Source organism: Salvelinus fontinalis, chromosome 29 (assembly GCF_029448725.1).
Source record: "Salvelinus fontinalis isolate EN_2023a chromosome 29, ASM2944872v1, whole genome shotgun sequence".
Lineage (NCBI taxonomy): Eukaryota > Metazoa > Chordata > Actinopteri > Salmoniformes > Salmonidae > Salvelinus > Salvelinus fontinalis.
This window is the reverse complement of record NC_074693.1, coordinates 34672542-34694123: the sequence shown is the minus strand read 5'-3', so window position 1 is coordinate 34694123 and position 21582 is coordinate 34672542. Positions and strand designations below refer to the sequence as shown.

General features: G+C 43.9%; 1 protein-coding gene across 2 annotated transcripts; it reads left to right on the top strand.

Moving 5' to 3' along the window:
- Window positions 1–48: 48 nt before the first annotated feature.
- LOC129827893 (DNA-directed RNA polymerase II subunit RPB2) lies at window positions 49–21448 on the top strand. 2 transcript variants are annotated; one of them, XM_055889166.1, is made up of 24 exons: window positions 49–192; window positions 650–722; window positions 5134–5284; window positions 5391–5503; window positions 5615–5834; window positions 9171–9329; window positions 9428–9592; window positions 9693–9889; window positions 15073–15192; window positions 15346–15532; window positions 15659–15802; window positions 15987–16126; window positions 16264–16375; window positions 16517–16870; window positions 17043–17211; window positions 17330–17426; window positions 17509–17603; window positions 17771–18021; window positions 18699–18788; window positions 19120–19227; window positions 19494–19607; window positions 19716–19876; window positions 20115–20310; window positions 21094–21448. In XM_055889166.1, exons 1-24 carry the CDS (start codon window positions 174–176, stop codon window positions 21181–21183), a joined length of 3525 nt encoding a protein of 1174 aa, XP_055745141.1. In that variant the 5' UTR covers window positions 49–173; the 3' UTR covers window positions 21184–21448. The 2 variants fall into 2 exon arrangements, with proteins under 2 accessions (XP_055745141.1, XP_055745140.1); XM_055889165.1 differs by having other exon boundaries at window positions 20115–21187.
- Window positions 21449–21582: the final 134 nt, after the last annotated feature.

The following is a 21582-nucleotide window of genomic DNA, read 5'->3' as shown; positions in this document are numbered from 1 at the left end:
ATCAAAATAATAACGTTGATATAGGAAGTGACGTTCAGGCTTGACCATCGATATTTTTTGTGTTCATTTAGCAAAGTGTGTAACGTTAGACATCGTTGAATCAGACACTGTTGATTATTTAAAAGTTGGTTTCTGCTTATTTATGCGAACACGAGAGGGAATCAGCAGTAACCATGTATGACCAAGATGAAGGTTTGTTGGTATTTCAGCCATTTGAGTCGAATGCGTTATTTTTTACATAATGTAGTTAGCTAGCTTGTTGCTAGCTAGCATACAGGCTAATATGCACATCACCAAGAATAGATAGCTACAGTAGCTAGCAAGCATACTAGCGCTATGTAGCTTGCGAAGTTAACTAATTGCCTAGTTAATTAGGTGTCTGGTTTCACCAGACTAAACACCTAGCTATAATCATACTTTCAACTAGGCCTGCTTATATGAAAATCACACCATGCCATGTTGAAAAATCTAAGTTAGCAAGTCTTTGAGGTCTGCAGATTTAAAATACCTTTCTTTGTGTCTATCAGTTGTTGTGCTGTAGAAAACTCCATTAACTAGTTAGGACCTTGGCTAATGTTATGTCACTGCGTTCATATTCACTTCTTTGATGTATTTTCTGTGATCTATTATCCAAATTCTGTGATCTCAGACATCCAATACGATGAGGATGAGGATGAAATCACCCCCGATTTATGGCAGGAAGCTTGCTGGATTGTTATCAGGTAAAATTATGCTCTTACATTTAACATTACATTTAAGTCATTTAGCAGACGCTCTTATCCAGAGCGACTTACAAGTTGGTGCGTTCACCTTATGACATCCAGTGGAACAGCCACTTTACAAACAGTGCATCTAAATCTTTTAAGGGGGGGGGGGGGGTCAGAAGGATTACTTTATCCTATCCTAGGTATTCCTTAAAGAGGTGGGGTTTCAGGTGTCTCCGGAAGGTGGTGATTGACTCCGCTGTCCTGGCGTCGTGAGGGAGTTTGTTCCACCATTGGGGGGCCAGAGCAGCGAACAGTTTTGACTGGGCTGAGCGGGAACTGTACTTCCTCAGTGGTAGGGAGGCGAGCAGGCCAGAGGTGGATGAACGCAGTGCCCTTGTTTGGGTGTAGGGCCTGATCAGAGCCTGGAGGTACTGAGGTGCCGTTCCCCTCACAGCTCCGTAGGCAAGCACCATGGTCTTGTAGCGGATGCGAGCTTCAACTGGAAGCCAGTGGAGAGAGCGGAGGAGCGGGGTGACGTGAGAGAACTTGGGAAGGTTGAACACCAGACGGGCTGCGGCGTTCTGGATGAGTTGTAGGGGTTTAATGGCACAGGCAGGGAGCCCAGCCAACAGCGAGTTGCAGTAATCCAGACGGGAGATGACAAGTGCCTGGATTAGGACCTGCGCCGCTTCCTGTGTGAGGCAGGGTCGTACTCTGCGGATGTTGTAGAGCATGAACCTACAGGAACGGGCCACCGCCTTGATGTTAGTTGAGAATGACAGGGTGTTGTCCAGGATCACGCCAAGGTTCTTAGCGCTCTGGGAGGAGGACACAATGGAGTTGTCAACCGTGATGGCGAGATCATGGAACGGGCAGTCCCTCCCGGGGGGAAGAGCAGCTCCGTCTTGCCGAGGTTCAGCTTGAGGTGGTGATCCGTCATCCACACTGATATGTCTGCCAGACATGCAGAGATGCGATTCGCCACCTGGTCATCAGAAGGGGGAAAGGAGAGGAGGAAAGGAGAAGATTAATTGTGTGTCGTCTGCATAGCAATGATAGGAGAGACCATGTGAGGTTATGACAGAGCCAAGTGACTTGGTGTATAGCGAGAATAGGAGAGGGCCTAGAACAGAGCCCTGGGGGACACCAGTGGTGAGAGCGCGTGGTGAGGAGACAGATTCTCGCCACGCCACCTGGTAGGAGCGACCTGTCAGGTAGGACGCAATCCAAGCGTGGGCCGCGCCGGAGATGCCCAACTCGGAGAGGGTGGAGAGGAGGATCTGATGGTTCACAGTGTCGAAGGCAGCCGATAGGTCTAGAAGGATGAGAGCAGAGGAGAGAGAGTTAGCTTTAGCAGTGCGGAGCGCCTCCGTGATACAGAGAAGAGCAGTCTCAGTTGAATGACTAGTCTTGAAACCTGACTGATTTGGATCAAGAAGGTCATTCTGAGAGAGATAGCAGGAGAGCTGGCCAAGGACGGCACGTTCAAGAGTTTTGGAGAGAAAAGAAAGAAGGGATACTGGTCTGTAGTTGTTGACATCGGAGGGATCGAGTGTAGGTTTTTTCAGAAGGGGTGCAACTCTCGCTCTCTTGAAGACGGGAGGGACGTAGCCAGCGGTCAGGGATGAGTTGATGAGCGAGGTGAGGTAAGGGAGAAGGTCTCTGGAAATGGTCTGGAGAAGAGAGGAGGGGATAGGGTCAAGCGGGCAGGTTGTTGGGCGGCCGGCCGTCACAAGACGCGAGATTTCATCTGGAGAGAGAGGGGAGAAAGAGGTCAGAGCACAGGGTAGGGCAGTGTGAGCAGAACCAGCGATGTCGTTTGACTTAGCAAACGAGGATCGGATGTCGTCGACCTTCTTTTCAAAATGGTTGACGAAGTCATCTGCAGAGAGGGAGGGGGGGGGGAGGGGGAGGAGGATTCAGGAGGGAGGAGAAGGTGGCAAAGAGCTTCCTAGGGTTAGAGGCAGATGCTTGGAATTTAGAGTGGTAGAAAGTGGCTTTAGCAGCAGAGACAGAAGAGGAAAATGTAGAGAGGAGGGAGTGAAAGGATGCCAGGTCCGCAGGGAGGCGAGTTTTCCTCCATTTCCGCTCGGCTGCCCGGGGCCCTGTTCTGTGAGCTCGCAATGAGTCGTCGAGCCACGGAGCGGGAGGGGAGGACCGAGCCGGCCTGGAGGATAGGGGACATAGAGAGTCAAAGGATGCAGAAAGGGAGGAGAGGAGGGTTGAGGAGGCAGAATCAGGAGATAGGTTGGAGAAGGTTTGAGCAGAGGGGAGGGATGATAGGATGGAAGAGGAGAGAGTAGCGGGGGAGAGAGAGCGAAGGTTGGGACGGCGCGATACCATCCGAGTAGGGGCAGTGTGGGAAGTGTTGGATGAGAGCGAGAGGGAAAAGGATACAAGGTAGTGGTCGGAGACTTGGAGGGGAGTTGCAATGTGGTTAGTGGAAGAACAGCATCTAGTAAAGATGAGGTCAAGCGTATTGCCTGCCTTGTGAGTAGGGGTGGAAGGTGAGAGGGTGAGGTCAAAAGAGGAGAGGAGTGGAAAGAAGGAGGCAGAGAGGAATGAGTCAAAGGTAGACGTGGGGAGGTTAAAGTCGCCCAGAACTGTGAGAGGTGAGCCGTCCTCAGGAAAGGAGCTTATCAAGGCATCAAGCTCATTGATGAACTCTCCGAGGGAACCTGGAGAGCGATAAATGATAAGGATGTTAAGCTTGAAAGGGCTGGTAACTGTGACAGCATGGAATTCAAAGGAGGCGATAGACAGATGGGTAAGGGGAGAAAGAGAGAATGACCACTTGGGAGAGATGAGGATCCCGGTGCCACCACCCCGCTGACCAGCTGCTCTCGGGGTGTGCGAGAACACGTGGGCGGACGAAGAGAGAGCAGTAGGAGTAGCAGTGTTATCTGTGGTGATCCATGTTTCCATCAGTGCCAAGAAGTCGAGGGACTGGAGGGAGGCATAGGCTGAGATGAACTCTGCCTTGTTGGCCGCAGATCGGCAGTTCCAGAGGCTACCGGAGACCTGGAACTCCACGTGGGTCGTGCGCGCTGGGACCACCAGATTAGGGTGGCCGCGGCCACGCGGTGTGAAGCGTTTGTATGGTCTGTGCAGAGAGGAGAGAACAGGGATAGACAGACACATAGTTGACAGGCTACAGGAGAGGCTACGCTAATGCAAAGGAGATTGGAATGACAAGTGGACTACACGTCTCGAATGTTCAGAAAGTTAAGCTTACGTAGCAAGAATCTTATTGACTAAGATGATTAAAATGATACAGTACTGCTGAAGTAGGCTAGTTGGCAGTGGCTGCGTTGTTGACACTACACTAATCAAGTCGTTCCGTTGAGTGTAATAGTTTCTACAGTGCTGCTACAGTGCTGCTATTCGTTGGCTAGCTGGCTAGCTAGCAGTGTTGATTACGTTACGTTAAAAGAACGACAATAGCTGGCTAGCTAACCTAGAAAATCGCTCTAGACTACACAATTATCTTTGATACAAAGACGGCTATGTAGCTAGCTATGTAGCTAGCTACGATCAAACAAATCAAACCGTTGTACTGTAATGAAATGAAATGAAAATGTGATACTACCTGTGGAGCGAAGCGGAATGCGACCGGGTTGTTGAGTGCGGAAGTTCTATTCGGTAGACGTTGGCTAGCTGTTGGCTAGCTAGCAGTGTTTCCTACATTAAGGACGACAAATAGCTGGCTAGCTAACCTCGGTAAATTAAGATAATCACTCTAAAACTACACACTCTGAACTACCCAATTATCTTGGATACGAAGACAGCAAAGACAACTATGTAGCTAGCTAACACTACACTAATCAAGTCGTTTCGTTGAGTGTAATAGTTTCTACAGTGCTGCTATTCGGTAGACGGTGGACGTTTGCTAGCTGGCTAGCTGCTGGGCAGATAGCAGTGTAGACTGCGTTAGGACGACGAAATACGATAATTACGCAATTATCTTTGATACAAAGACGGCTATGTAGCTAGCTAAGAAGAAGTTGCTAAGATTAGACAAATCAAACCGTTGTACTATAATGAAATGTAATGAAAAGTTATACTACTATTCGGTAGACGGTGGACGTTTGCTAGCTGGCTAGCTGGCTAGCTGCTAGGCAGATAGCAGTGTGGACTACGATAGACGACGAAATACGATAATTACGCAATTATCTTTGATACACAGACGGCTATGTAGCTAGCTAAGAAGAAATTGCTAAGGTTAGACAAATCAAACCGTTGTACTATAATGAATTGTAATGAAATGTAATGAAAAGTTATACTACCTGCGGAGCGAATGCAAATGCGACCGCTCGCTCCAAACCGGATGAACACCTATCTCTCCTATTTTTTTGTATCCTCATGTAGCATACACTATGCAGTTTGCTTTTGTTCAAATAACTATTCTCTCTGCTGCGCCTTACAGTTCCTATTTTGATGAGAAGGGCCTGGTGCGACAGCAGCTGGACTCCTTTGATGAGTTCATCCAGATGTCTGTGCAGAGGATCGTGGAGGATGCCCCGCCAATTGACCTGCAGGCTGAGGCCCAGCACACCTCTGGAGAGGTGGAGGATCCGGTGAGTGACAGACAGGCGCTTTCAGATATTCTGCTCCATGTATTGCCTCTCTCTACGAGGGCACTTACTAATGCCCTATTAACGTTCCTTTTTTGTTGCTCTACAGCCACGCTACTTGCTGAAGTTTGAGCAGATCTACCTTTCAAAACCCACTCACTGGGAAAGAGATGGAGCCCCGTCGCCTATGATGCCCAACGAGGCTAGACTCAGGAACCTTACGTAAGTTTGCTCATTTGGGGCCATACTTTTATCACGATAAATCTCCCTTGCACATCATTTGCAACCTTCAGTGCTGCCAGTGTCGACTAGGGCCACATCTGTATTATACAGGTACTCTGCTCCACTGTACGTGGACATCACCAAGACCATCATCAAGGAGGGTGAGGACCAGTTACAGACCCAGCACCAGAAGACCTTCATCGGCAAGATCCCGATCATGCTGCGCTCCACCTACTGCCTGCTCAGCGGCCTGACAGACCGTGATCTGTGTGAGCTCAACGAGTGCCCACTGGACCCCGGGGGATACTTCATCATCAATGGGTCAGAGAAGGTAAAAGTAGAGAGAAAGTAGAGGGTTTCAATCAGGGTTGGGGAGTAACATATTATGAAAAAACTGTAATCTGTTATGTTACCAGAAAAAATATTGTAAGCAGATGACAGATACTTAAAAAAAACTTGATAGCTTTTAGTAATTCGGAAAAGATGTTTGTGTAAAAAAATCTTTGACACCTTCCTGTTTTATCAATGATATTCAAATCAGCATTGAAAAAAGGTGCAAGTTTAGGTTTGTTCCGCCTGAGTGAGTCTGCCCACAAGTCAAAGACCACTATGATGACACACTAAATGCATTTGAAGGATCGCAGGGAAAAAGCAAGAATAGGCTTTTGTAAGCTACAGTATTCAAAGTATTCACACCCCGTGACATTTTTCCACATTTTGTTGTGTTATAGCCTGAATTTAAAATGGATTCAATTGAGATTTTGTGTCACTGGCCTACACACAATACCCCATAATGTCAATTTGGAATTATGCTTTTAGAAATGTTTACAAATGAATTAAAAATCAAAAGCTGAAATTAGTCTTAAGTATTCAACCCCTTTGTTTTGGCAAGCCTAAATAAGTTCAGGACAAAACGTGTGCTTAAGTTGTATGGACTATGTTTGCCATAGTAGTGTTTATCATGATTTACTTAATCTCTGTACCACACACATACAATTATCTGTAAGTCAAGCAGGGGATTTCAAACACTGATTCAACCACAGAGACCAGGGAGGTTTTCCAGTGCCTCACTAAGACGGGCACCTATTGGTAGATTAAAATAAAAAGCAGACATTCAATTTCCCTTTGAGCATGGTGACGTTATTTATTATGCTTTGGATCAATACACCCAGTCACTACAAAGATACAGGCGTCCTTCCTAACTCTGTTGCCCGAGAGGAAGGAAATCACACAGGGATTTCACCATGAGGTCAATGGTGACTTTAAAACAGTTGCAGAGTGTAATGGCTGTAATAGGAGAACTGAGGATGGATCAACAACATTGTTACTCTACAATACTCACCTAATTGACAGAGTGAAAAGAAGGAAGCCTGTACAGAATACAAATATTCCAAAATATGCATCCTGTTTGCAATAAGGCACTAAAGCAAATCTGCAAAAAATGTGGCTAAGAAATTAACCTTGTGTCCTGTTTGGAGCAAATCCAACACATCATGGAGTACCATTCTTCAAATGTTCAAGTATTGTGGTGGCTGCATCATGTTGCTTGTCATTGGCAAGGGTATGCTTGCCGACGACAAGCATACCCCATGACAAGGACTAGGGTATGCTTGTCACCGGTATGGATGGGTACGCTTGTCTTAAGCAAGGACTAGGGAGTTTTTTTTTTTTGTGGGGGGGGGGGGGGGGTGGACACAGGCAAATTCTGGTTGTCTGCTTGCCAACAGACACTGGGAGACAAATTCCCCCTTCAGCAGGACAATAACCTAAAATGCAAGGCCAAATATACTCTGGAATTTCTTTTTTTTTTATTTATTATTATTATTATTATTTTTTTTTATTATTCCCCGCAAACCCTACCACCGATCCCCCAATTGGAGTAAACTGATAAACATTTCTGTTTTTACCTTCAATTTATACATCTTATACACATTTTACAGACACAGTCTACTTTATAATAGTTCTCTCTTGTTTGTTCTTAGTCCTTCCTCTATTTCTGTTGTCCATCCAGTTTGATTTCCACTTGTAACTGTGCTATTTCACAATAGCTCCGCACCTATACACATTTCACAGATCCCGTATGCCCTACATTGTTTATCTTGTTATTAGTCCCACCCTTCAGCTCCACTCAACCTTTCCCATCTATCTTCCAACATCATCCATTTCGGATTTTTATTTGCCATATATTATTCAACTGTGCTGTGATGCTTCACAAAAGATTTGAATCTTCCTATTCTCATAGCTTCCACGGATTGTAAATTAAAAATAAACATTTTTGCTAAAATAATTATTATATTATTGATTGATTGACTATGGCTTTTCAAATCCCCCAGTATTGCTATCTGTAGCGTTAGTTCTACGCAAATGTTGCAATTCTTCAACCATTCCTGGACCTGTGACCAAAAACGAGCTACATGCGGACAATACCAAAATAAATGGTCTAATGACTCTGCCTCCTCACAGCAGAATCTACAGAGCTGGGAAGATTGTATCCCCCATATATATAACATTCTATTAGTTGCAAGAATTTTGTACAATAATTTAAATTGAAAAATTCGAAGTTTTGAATCCGGCGTTGTTTTGCGTATCAATTCATAAACCATGTGCCATGGAATGGGTCTGGTCTACTCTGGAATTTCTTACCAAGATAACATTGAATGTTCCTGGGTGGCCTAGTTACAGTTTAGACTCAAATAGGCATGAGAATCTATGGCAAGACTTGAAACAATGATCGACAATCAACTTGACAGAGCTTGAAGAATTTTAAAAAGAATAATGTGCAAATCTTGTACAAACCAGGTGTGAAAAGCTTTTAGAGACTTACCCAGAAAGACTCACAGCTGTATTAGCTGCCAAAGGTGTTTCTAACATGTAATGATCAGGGGTGTGAATACTTGTGTAAATGAGATTTCTGTATTTATTTTCAATACATTTGCTAAGATTTCTAAAAACAACTTTTTAATTTTTAAATTTCAGGCTGTAACGCAACAAAATGTGGAGTAAGTTGAGGGCTATGAATACTTTCTGAAGGCACTGTATCTTTTTAAATGGTCCTACTGCTGTCGGAAATTCAAAGATTATCCAATTTGAATAAATGCTTGGAGGTAAGGACGACAGCAGTGGTGTAGCCTACAAAATCATAAACCGAGTAGGTTAATAAGTCCTTCGTTTTTGGTTATGCTCAGGTAAAACAGTTTGGCTAATCTGTATTTCTGTATTTACAAGTCCTATTCTTGAAGACCAAGGTGTATTAAGTTAATTGGAATGACTAGAAGTCTGAAAGACTTTGGTTTTTAATGTAAAGATATAGCCTAATCGTATTATTATCTGTAGTAGCAAGCAATGGGTTAGAAGAAGCCTACATAACCAACCCATAAAGTAAAATGAAACATCCATATATGGCCAGTTATGTAAACTCTAACACTGATTTATCCTGCAATAGGTGTCGTTCAATTGGTAATATTCATTTTTGTCTTCTAATGCCTCTTAAGGGGAAAGTAATCTGAAAGTAATCAGATTGTTACTGAGTTTAGGTAATCCAAAAGTTATGTTACCGATTACAATTTTGGACAGGTAACTAGTAAACTGTAACAGATTACATTAAGAAAGGAACCTAGCCAACCCTGGTATTGAGCTATTGATAGCAATTGCCTTGTTTGGTTTGCAGGTCCTGATTGCCCAGGAGAAGATGGCCACGAACACAGTGTACGTCTTCGCCAAGAAGGACTCAAAGTACGCGTACACAGGGGAGTGCCGCTCCTGCCTGGAAAACTCCTCGCGCCCCACCAGCTCCATCTGGGTCAGCATGATGGCCAGGGGAGGACAGGTGAGAAACAAATATACCTCGTCCTAAATTTACTGGCAAATTTTCTACCATCCCAGATATTTACATGTCAACATTTTTTTTTTTACTTTTTTTCCCAGGGGGTGAAGAAAAGTGCCATTGGTCAGAGGATCGTGTCCACTCTGCCCTACATCAGACAGGAGGTGCCCATCATCATAGTGTTCCGAGCCCTGGGCTTTGTGTCCGACAGAGACATCCTGGAGCACATAATCTACGACTTTGACGACCCTGAGATGATGGAGATGGTAAATCTCTTGTCTAGGATGTTCTAGATACAGGAAACATGACACACACACACACACACACACACACACACTACTTATCTGACGTGCTGTGCTCCACCAGGTCAAGCCATCCCTGGACGAGGCCTTTGTGATCCAGGAGCAGAACGTGGCGCTGAACTTCATCGGCTCTCGTGGTGCCAAGCCCGGTGTCACCAAGGAGCGGAGGATCAAGTACGCCAAGGAGGTGCTGCAGAAAGAGGTGCTCCCCCACGTCGGAGTCAGTGACTTCTGTGAGACCAAGAAGGCCTATTTCTTAGGGTGAGTATTTATTATGTTATATTAATGTAATGACCATGGAGCAGGAGTTCTCAATCTTTTCCATTCCGGGGACCACCAAATCACTTCAATAAGCTCTTGAGGACAAAATATCTTAGGGCCAGATTGCAATTTACTGGGGGGAGGGGTGGTCCAAAATAGGGGGAAGGTTGGTCAAACTTTTTTTCTCCTGGTTAACTTGATATACCTTGATATAGTGGTGCATATTGTTCTTTTACAGGTTTTACTGTCTTCCATTCTAGCCAAATGTCCTCATCTGCTTGCATGCACCCCTATATCAAGGTGTTATGGTACTTCCTTTATGGACTACGCTTTTCCATGTGCTAACTTTTACTGTTCCACAGGTCAAAGTAGTCTAACGGTCTATCCTGCCTTCTATCCACCGTTTATAGTGACATTAGTGGTAGGTGGATCTGCAACATTAGTGGTTTGTCCAGATCTGCAACAGGCTAACTAGCAATTATACCACATATAAAAGCATTCAAAGCTGCGTCAATGTTTAAATATGAATCCACAAGAATAAATTGTAATAGCTGCTAGGCAGTGGACAGGCCAGGTGCATCATTCAGTGGTGGAAAAAGTACCCAATTTTCATACTGGAGTAAAAATACCTAAATAGAAAATGACTCGAGTGAAATTCACCCAGTAAAATACTACTTGAGTAAAAGTCTAAAAGTATTTAGTTTTAAATATACTTCAGTATCAAAAGTAAAAGTATAAATCATTTCAGATTCCTTATATTAAGCAAACCAGATGGCACATTGCCAGGGGCGCACTCAAACAATCAGATATATACAAACCAAGCATTTGTGTTTAAGTGAGTCCTCCAGACCAGAGGCAGTAGGGATGACCAAGGATGTTTTCTGTGTGTGAATTGGACCATTTTTCTGTCCTGCTAACTAAGCGTTCAAAATGTGATGAGTACTTTTGGGTGACAGGGGAAATGTATGGAGTAAAACATTATTTTCTTTAGGAATGTAGTGAAGTAAAAGTTGTCAAATATAAGTAGTAAAGTACAGATACCCTCAAAAACGACTGAAGTAAAGTAGTACTACTTAAGTACCGTAGTACTTTATTTTTACTTAAGTACTTTACACCACTGGTATCTTTGCATGAAAGAAAAGTGAAGACATGAAACACACAACTAAGAAAGTTGCCGTGTTGATCTTGTTTAGGGACAATACAATTATCTTACCTAGACTAGCCTATAACACCACAATGTAATGAATAATTGCATTATTGTTCTCAAGTGAGTAAAAATTCTACTCTAGGCTGAGGTGAAAATGTCATTTGAATAACAAAAGCTGTGTGTTTCAAATGTTTAATCACATTTGGATCAGTTGTTGGTTTCCTTTCAACAGTTTATAAGATCTAGAAAGGCTCAGTAGCAGGACAGTCTGGCTGTATTTTTACTTCTGATGCTGAATGTGCTGTCTGTAGATCATCCTTTTCCCAAGTCAACCTATAATAATGTGGCCACATACAGTTGAAGTCGGGAGTTTACATACACTTATGTTGGAGTCATTAAATTGTTTTTCAACCATTCCACACATTTCTTGTTAAACTATAGTTTTGGCAAGTCGGTTAGGATGTCTACTTTGTGCATGACGCAAGTAATTTTTCAAGCAATTGTTTACAGACAGATTATTTCACTTATAATTCACTGTATCACATTTCCAGTGGGTCAGAAGTTTACATACACTAAGTTGACTGTGCCTTTAAACAACTTGGAAAATTCCAGAAAATGATGTCATGGCTTTAGAGGCTTCTGATAGGCTAATTGACATAATTTGAGTCAATTGGAGGTGTACCTATGGATGTATTTCAAGGCCTATCTTCTAACTCAGTGCCTCTTTGCTTGATATCATGGGAAAATCAAAAAAAGTCAGCCAAGACCTCAGAAAAGGAATTGTAGACCTCCACAAGTCTGTTTCATCCTTGGGAGCAATTTCCAAATGCCTGAAGGTACCACGTTCATCTGTCTGTATAAACAATAGTACGCAAGTATAAACACCATGGGACCACGCAGCTGTCATACTGTTCAGGTAAGGAGACGCGTTCTGTCTCCTAGAGATGAACGTACTTTGGTACGAAAAGTGCAAATCAATCCCAGAACAACACCGAAGGACCTTGTGAAGACACTGGAGGAAACGGGTACAAAATATCTATATCCACAATAAAACGTGTTCTATATCGACATAACCTGAAAGGCCGCTCAGCAAGGAAGAAGCCACTGCTCCAAAACCGCCATAAAAAGCCAGACTACGGTTTGCAACTGCACATTGTTATATTTGGAGGAAAAAGAGGGAGGCTTGCAAGCCGAAGAACACCATCCCAACCGTGAAGCACGGGGGTGGCAGCATCATGTTGTGGGGGTGCTTTGCTGCAGGAGGGACTGGTGTACTTCACAAAATCGATGGCATCATGAGGAAAGAAAATTATGTGGATATATTGAAGCAACATCTCAAGACATCAGTCAGGAAGTTGAAGCTTGGTCGCAAATGGGTCTTCCAAATAGACAATGACCCCAAGCATACTTCCAAAGTTGTGGCAAAATGGCTTAAGGACAACAGAGTCAAGGTATTGGAGTGGCCATCACACAGCCCTGACCTCAATCCCATAGAACATTTGTGGGCAAAACTGAAAAAGAGTGTGCGAGCAAGGAGGCCTACAAACCTGACTCAGTTACACCAGCTCTGTCAGGAGGAATGGGCCAAAATTCACCCAACTTATAGTTGGAAGGCTACCTGAAACGTTTGACCCAAGTTAAACAATTTAAAGGCAATGCTACCAAACACTAATTGAGTGTATGTAAACTTCTGACCCACTGGGAATGTGATGAAAGAAATAAAAGCTGAAATAAATCACTCTCTACTATTATTCTGACATTTCACATTCTTAAAATAAAGTGGTGATCCTAACTGACCTAAGACAGGGAATGTTTACTAGGATTAAATGTCAGGAATTGTGAAAAGCTGAGTTTAAATGTATTTGGCTTAGGTGTATGTAAACTTCAGACTTCAACTTTATGCCCCCAGCAGGCCTAGTTATTCAGGAAATCTTAACGCACGTTCTGCCTCCTCTCCAATCCTAGTGGCTATTCCTTTCGCACCTAGAACCGAAAGCTTCTCTATGGTGGAAATATTTATCATTTCACTTTTAAAATGTGTTACCTTTTTTGTATGTGGCATTAACACAACCAGTCACAATGTTTTAATCTGATTAGGCTACTTCAAAAGTCTCCTGTAGGAATGCGCAGATTCATCCAAAATATAATTCCAGCATCTGCAAAATGGCTTGACATTAACCAGGTTTCCATCCAACCTTTTTATGCAGTAAAGTAACCTACGTGTTGGATAAAAAATTCATGACAGATTAAATAAATGATGATGAACTTCACAGGGTGGAACTTCACAGTGATGAGGTTGATGCTCCTTTCAATAAATATGGAGGGTCTTATTCTGGTGGCTTGATAATAAAAATAGTTTACCTTTATTTAACTAGGCAAGTCAGTTAAGAACAAATTCTTATTTTCAATGATGGCCTAGGAACAGTGGGTTAACTGCCTTGTTCAGGGTCAGAATGACAGATTTGTACCTTGTCAGCTCGGGGATTTGAACCTTTAGGTTTCTAGCCCAATGCAACCTTTCGGTTTCTAGCCCAACGCTCTAACCACTAGGCTACCCTGCCGCCCCAATGATGATGATCGATGCTTGGCTGCCATTTGACAAATAGAAATAATCTTGCATTTATGTCTATAATAATCTCATGTAGTAGGATATACCTGCACTGTATCTGCAACCTGTTGGCTAGCGTGCATGTACCAATAGCAGAGTGGGCGCACACACCTACTCAACATTTTTTGTAACAAAACCATCAGTAAAGTTGAAAATGCCATGGAAACCCATTTAACTTGTAGTTTTTTATTCAGTACATGGGGATTAATGGGAAGTAATTTTTATGTGCACTACGTATTTAGGCACATACTTTTATCTGCAATAAGTCAATTTGATGGAAACGCAACTCTGATGGGGAAATGTACAAGGGTTTTCCCTCCAGACGCTCAAGACCTCAGACTGGGGTGAAGGTTCACCTTCCATCAGGACAATGACCCTAAGCACACAGCCAACAAGACAACGCAGGAGTGGCTTCGGGACAAGTCTCTGAATGTCCTTGAGTGGCCCAGCCAGAGCCTGGACTTGAAACAGATCTAACATCTCTGGAGAGACCTGAAAATAGCTCTGCAGCGATGCTCCCCATCCAACCTGACAGAGCTTGAGAGGATCTGCAGAGAAGAATGGGACATGGATGTCTTTTCTGTTTGTTGAGATAGTCTATTTATTGTGGTGTTGAAAACGCAAACCATGATATTGAAGTGCCCGTAGTCGGTATGTTTTGTTTATTGGTTGTGTGGTGCATTGGCACAGATACCTGTTGGTGGAACAAATGTTGTATATATTTTATATAATTATAAATATGGTGTAAAAATGTTATCTGATTCCACCCTAGCTGATCATTGTCTGCAACCAGCTCTGATCGTGAAGTAATGAAACAGGCAGGGAGAGTGAGATCATCTGTGGTGGTCGGCGAATCTTCTGGCCAGCAGCCCTGCATGGCATCGAACTGTGCCACAAAAGCGTGGTGAAGTCAATATCCACATTTATTAACGCAGTTATTGTTATTTGTGGTCTAAAACATTATTTTTATTTAATTATATAAGGGGGGGATGGTGTTCAATTTATTTGACAGTACAAGGGGAGGGTCACCTGAAAATATTTGGGGAGACCCCTTGAGTTTGATTCCCCTTCCACCTCCCTTAGTGGTCACATTTAGAGTCAATTTTATCAGTGAATGTAATATATTAAATGCCTATTATTACAGATGGATGTCTGTTAAACAGTTTGCCTTGTGAAAAGTAATGTAAAATTGTATATAACATAATTTAACTCTGCCATTTTCAACTTTTAACATTTTTATTACAAACTTTGTTGACCACAGATTGAAACCACTGCCATAGAGATTGTGTAACTCACCAGGTCTCTGTTGGACATTCTTTATGTAATTCTATGGTTATGACGGCGTCACGTTTCTGCATGCAATGGTCTTTATGCAATATGTTGTTGTTTTGACGTATTGATGTAACTCAGTTGTGTGTCTGTTTGCAGGTACATGGTCCACAGACTCCTATTAGCGGCCCTGGGCAGAAGAGAGCTGGACGACCGGGATCACTATGGCAACAAGAGACTAGACTTGGCTGGGCCGCTGTTGGCTTTCCTGTTCCGTGGGTAAGTCCTAAAGAGACGCACCTATAAAATGTCTAGAAAGCTTTCGTTCAGATGTAGTGCAACTTTGTGTAAACCGCACTCCTATTCAAACTGAGCATTTGGAGAATATGCATGGAAGCTTTTTTTCCCTTTTTTTGTTGTTGACCCATTTAGAATGTTCAAGAACCTGCTGAAAGAGATCCGCATCTACGCCCAGAAGTTTATTGACCGAGGGAAAGACTTCAACCTGGAGTTGGCCATCAAGACACGAATCATCTCCGACGGCCTGAAGTACTCTCTGGCCACGGGGAACTGGGGTGACGTCAAGAAGGCCCATCAGGCCAGAGCTGGAGTGTCCCAGGTAACGCAGGGCAGAACACATCTGGCACACATCCCTATATAGTTACAGCTTAGTTTGCCATTATGCTGCTCTAAGAGGATTTGTTTATCGTCATTAAAAACTACAACATTCCTCGTCTGTTTTTAGGTGTTGAACCGCTTGACCTTCGCCTCCACCCTCTCTCACCTTCGTCGTGTGAACTCCCCCATCGGTAGGGACGGCAAGCTAGCCAAGCCCCGGCAGCTTCACAACACGCTGTGGGGCATGGTGTGCCCTGCTGAGACCCCGGAGGTATGCCCAATACCACTCCAAATCACATTTACGTTCATTATCAAGGGGGTCAGTTGTTGTATGATGCCAAATTGTAATGTTACCCACAAGGAGCTAAGCTCTCACTTACAATTGACATTGAAAGTGTTGTCCCTGCTTATTTTGTCCCCCATTTGTATGTCCCCCTCCCTGTCTTATTTCCCAGGGTCATGCTGTAGGCCTAGTGAAGAACCTGGCCCTCATGGCCTACATCTCTGTGGGCTCCCAGCCCTCTCCCATCCTGGAGTTCTTGGAGGAGTGGAGCATGGAGAACCTGGAGGAGATCTCACCGGCAGCCATAGCGGAGTGAGTCCAGCAGATGGCAGCACACTGCTCTTTATTTTATCCAGAAAGAATCAAAAACATTCTGTCATGTCTCTGAAAAGCTTTTCAACCCGTTTTATCTGCACAACTGATGTTGTCCATTAATTCTACCCTAACAGTGCCACAAAGATCTTTGTCAATGGCTGTTGGGTGGGCATACACAAGGACCCAGAGCAGCTGATGAACACACTGAGGAAACTGAGGAGGCAGATGGACATCATTGTGTCTGAGGTAAGAGATATAATTGTTCCAGATTTTCAGGACTTTTCTGACATTTTCATTATTTTATTATTAAATGAACCTACACATAAAAACCCAATATCCCCTTTTTCAGATTTTCTCTGTTCTCATACACCATTACCCGTTTTCTAGGTGTCCATGATCAGAGACATCCGAGAGAGGGAGATCCGCATCTACACGGACGCCGGGAGGATCTGTCGTCCTCTGCTGATCGTAGAGAAACAGAAGCTGCTGCTGAAGAGGAGACACATTGACCAGCTGAAGGAGAGGGAGTACAACAACTACAGTTGGCAGGACCTGGTGGCCAGCGGCGTGGTGGAGTACATCGACACCCTGGAGGAGGAGACTGTAATGCTGGCCATGACCCCTGACGACCTCCAGGAGAAGGGCGTGGCCTACTGTTCTACATACAGCCACTGTGAGATCCACCCCTCCATGATCCTGGGAGTCTGTGCTTCCATCATCCCCTTCCCCGATCACAACCAGGTACGGCGCGGAATATGACGCTAGGTTTTCTTATTGGGCTGATTGAATAGATGCAATGGCAAGAGACTGTTAATATCTATGCTAAGACGTGGCTATGAAACATCCTAAATGTAAGATTTTTATCCATCCATTTTAACTGTAAATCAATGAATACAATACTTTTCCCGTGTAGTCTCCCAGAAACACGTACCAGTCTGCTATGGGTAAACAAGCCATGGGTGTGTACATCACCAACTTCCATGTGCGGATGGACACCCTGGCCCACGTGCTCTACTACCCTCAAAAACCCTTAGTCACCACCCGCTCTATGGAGTACCTGCGTTTCAGAGAGCTCCCTGCAGGTGAGAACTGGAGCGCTGCAGAATTGGCAGCTAATTACACTCTTTAACTCTGACCTAAAAATGTCTGCCGTTTTTTTAGTTCTGGCTCGTTGAAATCCTCCATTTGTGCCTGGTTTAGGTATCAACTCGATTGTGGCTATTGCGGCGTACACTGGCTACAACCAGGAGGACTCTGTCATCATGAACCGCTCTGCGGTGGACCGTGGATTCTTCAGGTTTGTGCTGTGATTTGAAGACCTGCAATTTGATGTGAAAATTACTTTAGACGAAATGTGTAAATAAGTGTTTTTATTTCAGGTCTGTGTTCTACCGCTCCTACAAAGAACAGGAGTCAAAGAAAGGTTTCGATCAGGAGGAAATCTTTGAGAAACCCACACGCGAAACCTGTTCGGGTACGTCCTAGATATCTTGGCATCTTAAAAATGTAAAGGAGTCAGCCATAAAACCAGAGCCTACTATTTCCATCTCATACATTTTCCATCAGCAACTTCTGTTAAATTGGCATTCATACAAAGAGAATTTCTCATTGAACAACCCAATGGTCCTCCCCTTCCCTCAGGCATGAGGCACGCCATTTACGACAAGCTGGACGACGACGGCTTGATAGCTCCCGGCGTGCGTGTCTCCGGCGAGGACGTCATCATCGGCAAGACGGTGACCCTGCCGGAGATCGACGACGAGCTGGACAGCACCAACCGGCGCTACACCAAGAGAGACTGCAGCACCTTCCTCCGCACCAGCGAGACGGGCATCGTGGACCAAGTCATGGTCACCCTCAACCAGGAGGGCTACAAGTTCTGCAAGATTAGGGTGTGTCATGAGTCCTCTAGATTTCCTCAGTAGTGACATTTTGACAACGCGAGTAGTAGGCTATAAAAATGTAAAAACAAAGATGGTAACAAATTACTCCTGTTGACAGCTCTACTTCTCATTTGTCAAGTTCAGGGTAGGCAGGAATTACATCCACAGTAGGGGCAGGTTTGAATGAACCATGACTTGAGTTTTACAAGCAGCATTGTGTGTGACCTTTATTTAACTAAGTCAGTTAAGAACAAATTCTTATTTACAATGACGGCCTACTGGGAAACAGTGGGTTAAATGCCTTGTTCAAGGGCAGAACAACATATTTTTACCTTGTAAGCTTGGGTATTCGATCCAGCAATTATTATTGGCCCAACGTTCTAACCACTAGCTGCCGTTCTAACCACTACCTGCCACCCCCATTTCTTCCATAGAAGCAACAAGACCAAGAAGCCAAATCTGAGTTGTTGACAGATAGACTAAATGAAACATGACAGAATATTGCACCCTCTAACCTTACTGCTCAGCTAGAAACACAAGCATTTTGCTACACCTGCAATAACATCTGCTGTATGTGACAAATAAAGTTAGATTTGAAGGTTATGAGGCCTCCTTACACTTGACACTCATCTGCCTACTTGTGGCATGATTTAACTCTTCCATTTCTTTTCTTTTTTTCTTGCCAGGTTCGCTCCGTTCGTATCCCCCAGATCGGTGACAAGTTTGCCAGTCGACACGGGCAGAAGGGTACCTGTGGTATTCAGTACAGACAGGAGGTGAAGTATTAGACATGTTCTTCATGCCATGTCTACCTACTCTTCGCTAGACTACACAGTATGTCATTGAGCCAGGCTGTCTGGTCAATTGTCTAGAGACATATTGTGTTTAGACTGAACATAAATACAAACAAAGGTCTCTTCACAGGAAATGCTAAACAACATCCAAGAAGGAGTATGTACTATAAAACTGATTTTAAATATAACATGGAAGAATGTGCCACGTTCCTGTAAGAGGATATCCCTTAGAATAACTGGTTCCGAAAATTGGAACCCTAATGCAGAAGCCTTTGTAAGTCAACTATGTCCATTGTTCCGATGCTTTCCGCAGGACATGCCCTTCACTTGCGAGGGAATTACCCCAGACATCATCATCAATCCCCACGCCATCCCCTCTCGTATGACAGTCGGCCATTTGATTGAGTGCCTGCAGGGCAAGGTACTGTCGCCTGTCTAATGACTCCTCCACCCACTTCAACTTTTACTCCTTTTACGACCGTAAACTGATAATAAGTAAACCAATAGGGTTGTCTGTCGTCTAGATTAGATCTTTTACAAATTACAAAGGTCAGCGAGAATTTGTTAAATAAAATAAAAAAACAAGTAGGACATTTTATTTTTTAGACGTCATGTAAATCAAGTGTTGCGGATGGCAGTTTTCTTGTAGCAACGTTTCCACCTTCCCGCCCTCCTTTCACCTTGTAGGTTTCAGCCAACAAAGGGGAGATTGGTGACGCCACGCCTTTCAACGATGCGGTCAACGTGCAGAAAGTCTCCAACCTGCTGTCTGAATACGGATATCACCTGAGGGGCAACGAGGTCAGGACATCCGCCCCCTTCACCATTCACATCCTACTTTCTATAGTAACTATTTCACACTAGTCTGTCTAGAGAGTACAATTGACTGGCTTCATCTTTCCCCTCTAGGTGTTGTACAACGGTTTCACCGGCCGTAAGATTACCTCTCAGATCTTCCTCGGGCCCACATACTACCAACGCCTGAAGCACATGGTGGACGACAAGATCCACTCTCGGGCTCGAGGCCCAGTCCAGATCCTCAACAGACAGCCCATGGAGGGCAGATCACGGTAAGAACACTAATAATTATTTAACGTATGACTTTTTTCCCTTTATGGCACTATGGGAATGCACTGGGTATGCATTTCTGAGCTCGTATTCATAAAGCGACTTAAGTATGAGCTTATCTATGATCAGTTCTGTCTTTTTAGATGTTAATAAAAGTACTAGATCCTAGATCAGATGCTTTGTTCATACAGGCCCTGATTTGGCCTGCTTTACTAACCATGTTGTCATCTGTCCACCCAGTGACGGAGGTCTTCGTTTTGGGGAGATGGAGCGCGATTGTCAGATAGCACACGGCGCGGCTCAGTTCCTGCGTGAGAGGCTGTTCGAGGCCTCCGACCCCTACCAGGTCCACGTCTGCAACCTCTGTGGCCTCATGGCCATCGCCAACACCCGCACGCACACCTACGAGTGCAGGGGCTGTCGCAACAAAACACAGGTACGTGTCAACACCACCACCAGTGTCCCTGTTTTTGATTTTATTTGTTTTTTATGTCACCTTTATTTAACATGGTTTATGCTTAGGTCGGCCTATTCATTTGTTGTTTATATCATTATACCTTTATTACTGTAACTGTCAATTCTGATTCTAACTACAATTTTTTTATTTTTTTATTTATTTTCCCAGGTAAGTTGACTGAGAACACGTTCTCATTTGCAGCAACGACCTGGGGAATAGTTACAGGGGAGAGGAGGGGGATGAATGAGCAATTGTAAACTGGGGATTATTAGGTGACCATGATGGTTTGAGGGCCAGATTGGGAATTTAGCCAGGACACCGGGGTTAACACCCCTACTCTTACGATAAGTGCCATGGGATCTTTAATGACCTCAGAGAGTCAGGACACCCGTTTAACGTCCCATCCGAAAGACGGCACCCTACACAGGGCAGTGTCCCCAATCACTGCCCTGGGGCATTGGGATATTTTTTAGACCAGAGGAAAGAGTGCCTCCTACTGGCCCTCCAACACCACTTCCAGCAGCATCTGGTCTCCCATCCAGGGACTGACCAGGACCAACCCTGCTTAGCTTCAGAAGCAAGCCTGCAGTGGTATGCAGGGTGGTATGCTGCTGGATACAATACAGTATAGTGAAATGTGTCCTATAGATTAGTGTTAAAAAATGACTAGTCTATAAAAAATCTGGACTCTGGGCCTCTATAGCCTTAGTTTTGTTGCTGAAGATTTATCGATTAAGATAATGTACAATGTAACCTTTTCAGATCTCCCTGGTCAGAATGCCGTACGCCTGCAAGCTGCTCTTCCAGGAGCTCATGTCCATGAGTATCGCCCCTCGTATGATGACCAGTTAGGAGCACTACCAAACCCCTTCGAGTCGACAGGAATTCAATTATGTGTGGCAGGAATGTCGAGGACATCACTTATCTCTACAGTGGGAGAGCTGGAGAATCAGGAGACTGATTTAAAACTAAATGCAACAGTCAACTTGTTTTGATGATAATGGTCAGGCTTGCGTTTTTGTCTGCAAAAGTATTTTTGTTGTGATATCACTGTTTTGGAAAAGAAGGAAGATTGTCTGTTATTTTTGTAAAACTACAATAAATATGTTTATTAATGTGCTGTCACACTATTCATTCAGTGTTTTGTAGCTAGCTTGCTCTGGATTTGAAAAACTGATGTTATATTTCTTTCATAGTGTCACACATGAAAATGTTCTGTGCAGAAGTCTTGATCATGTAATATCAAAATAA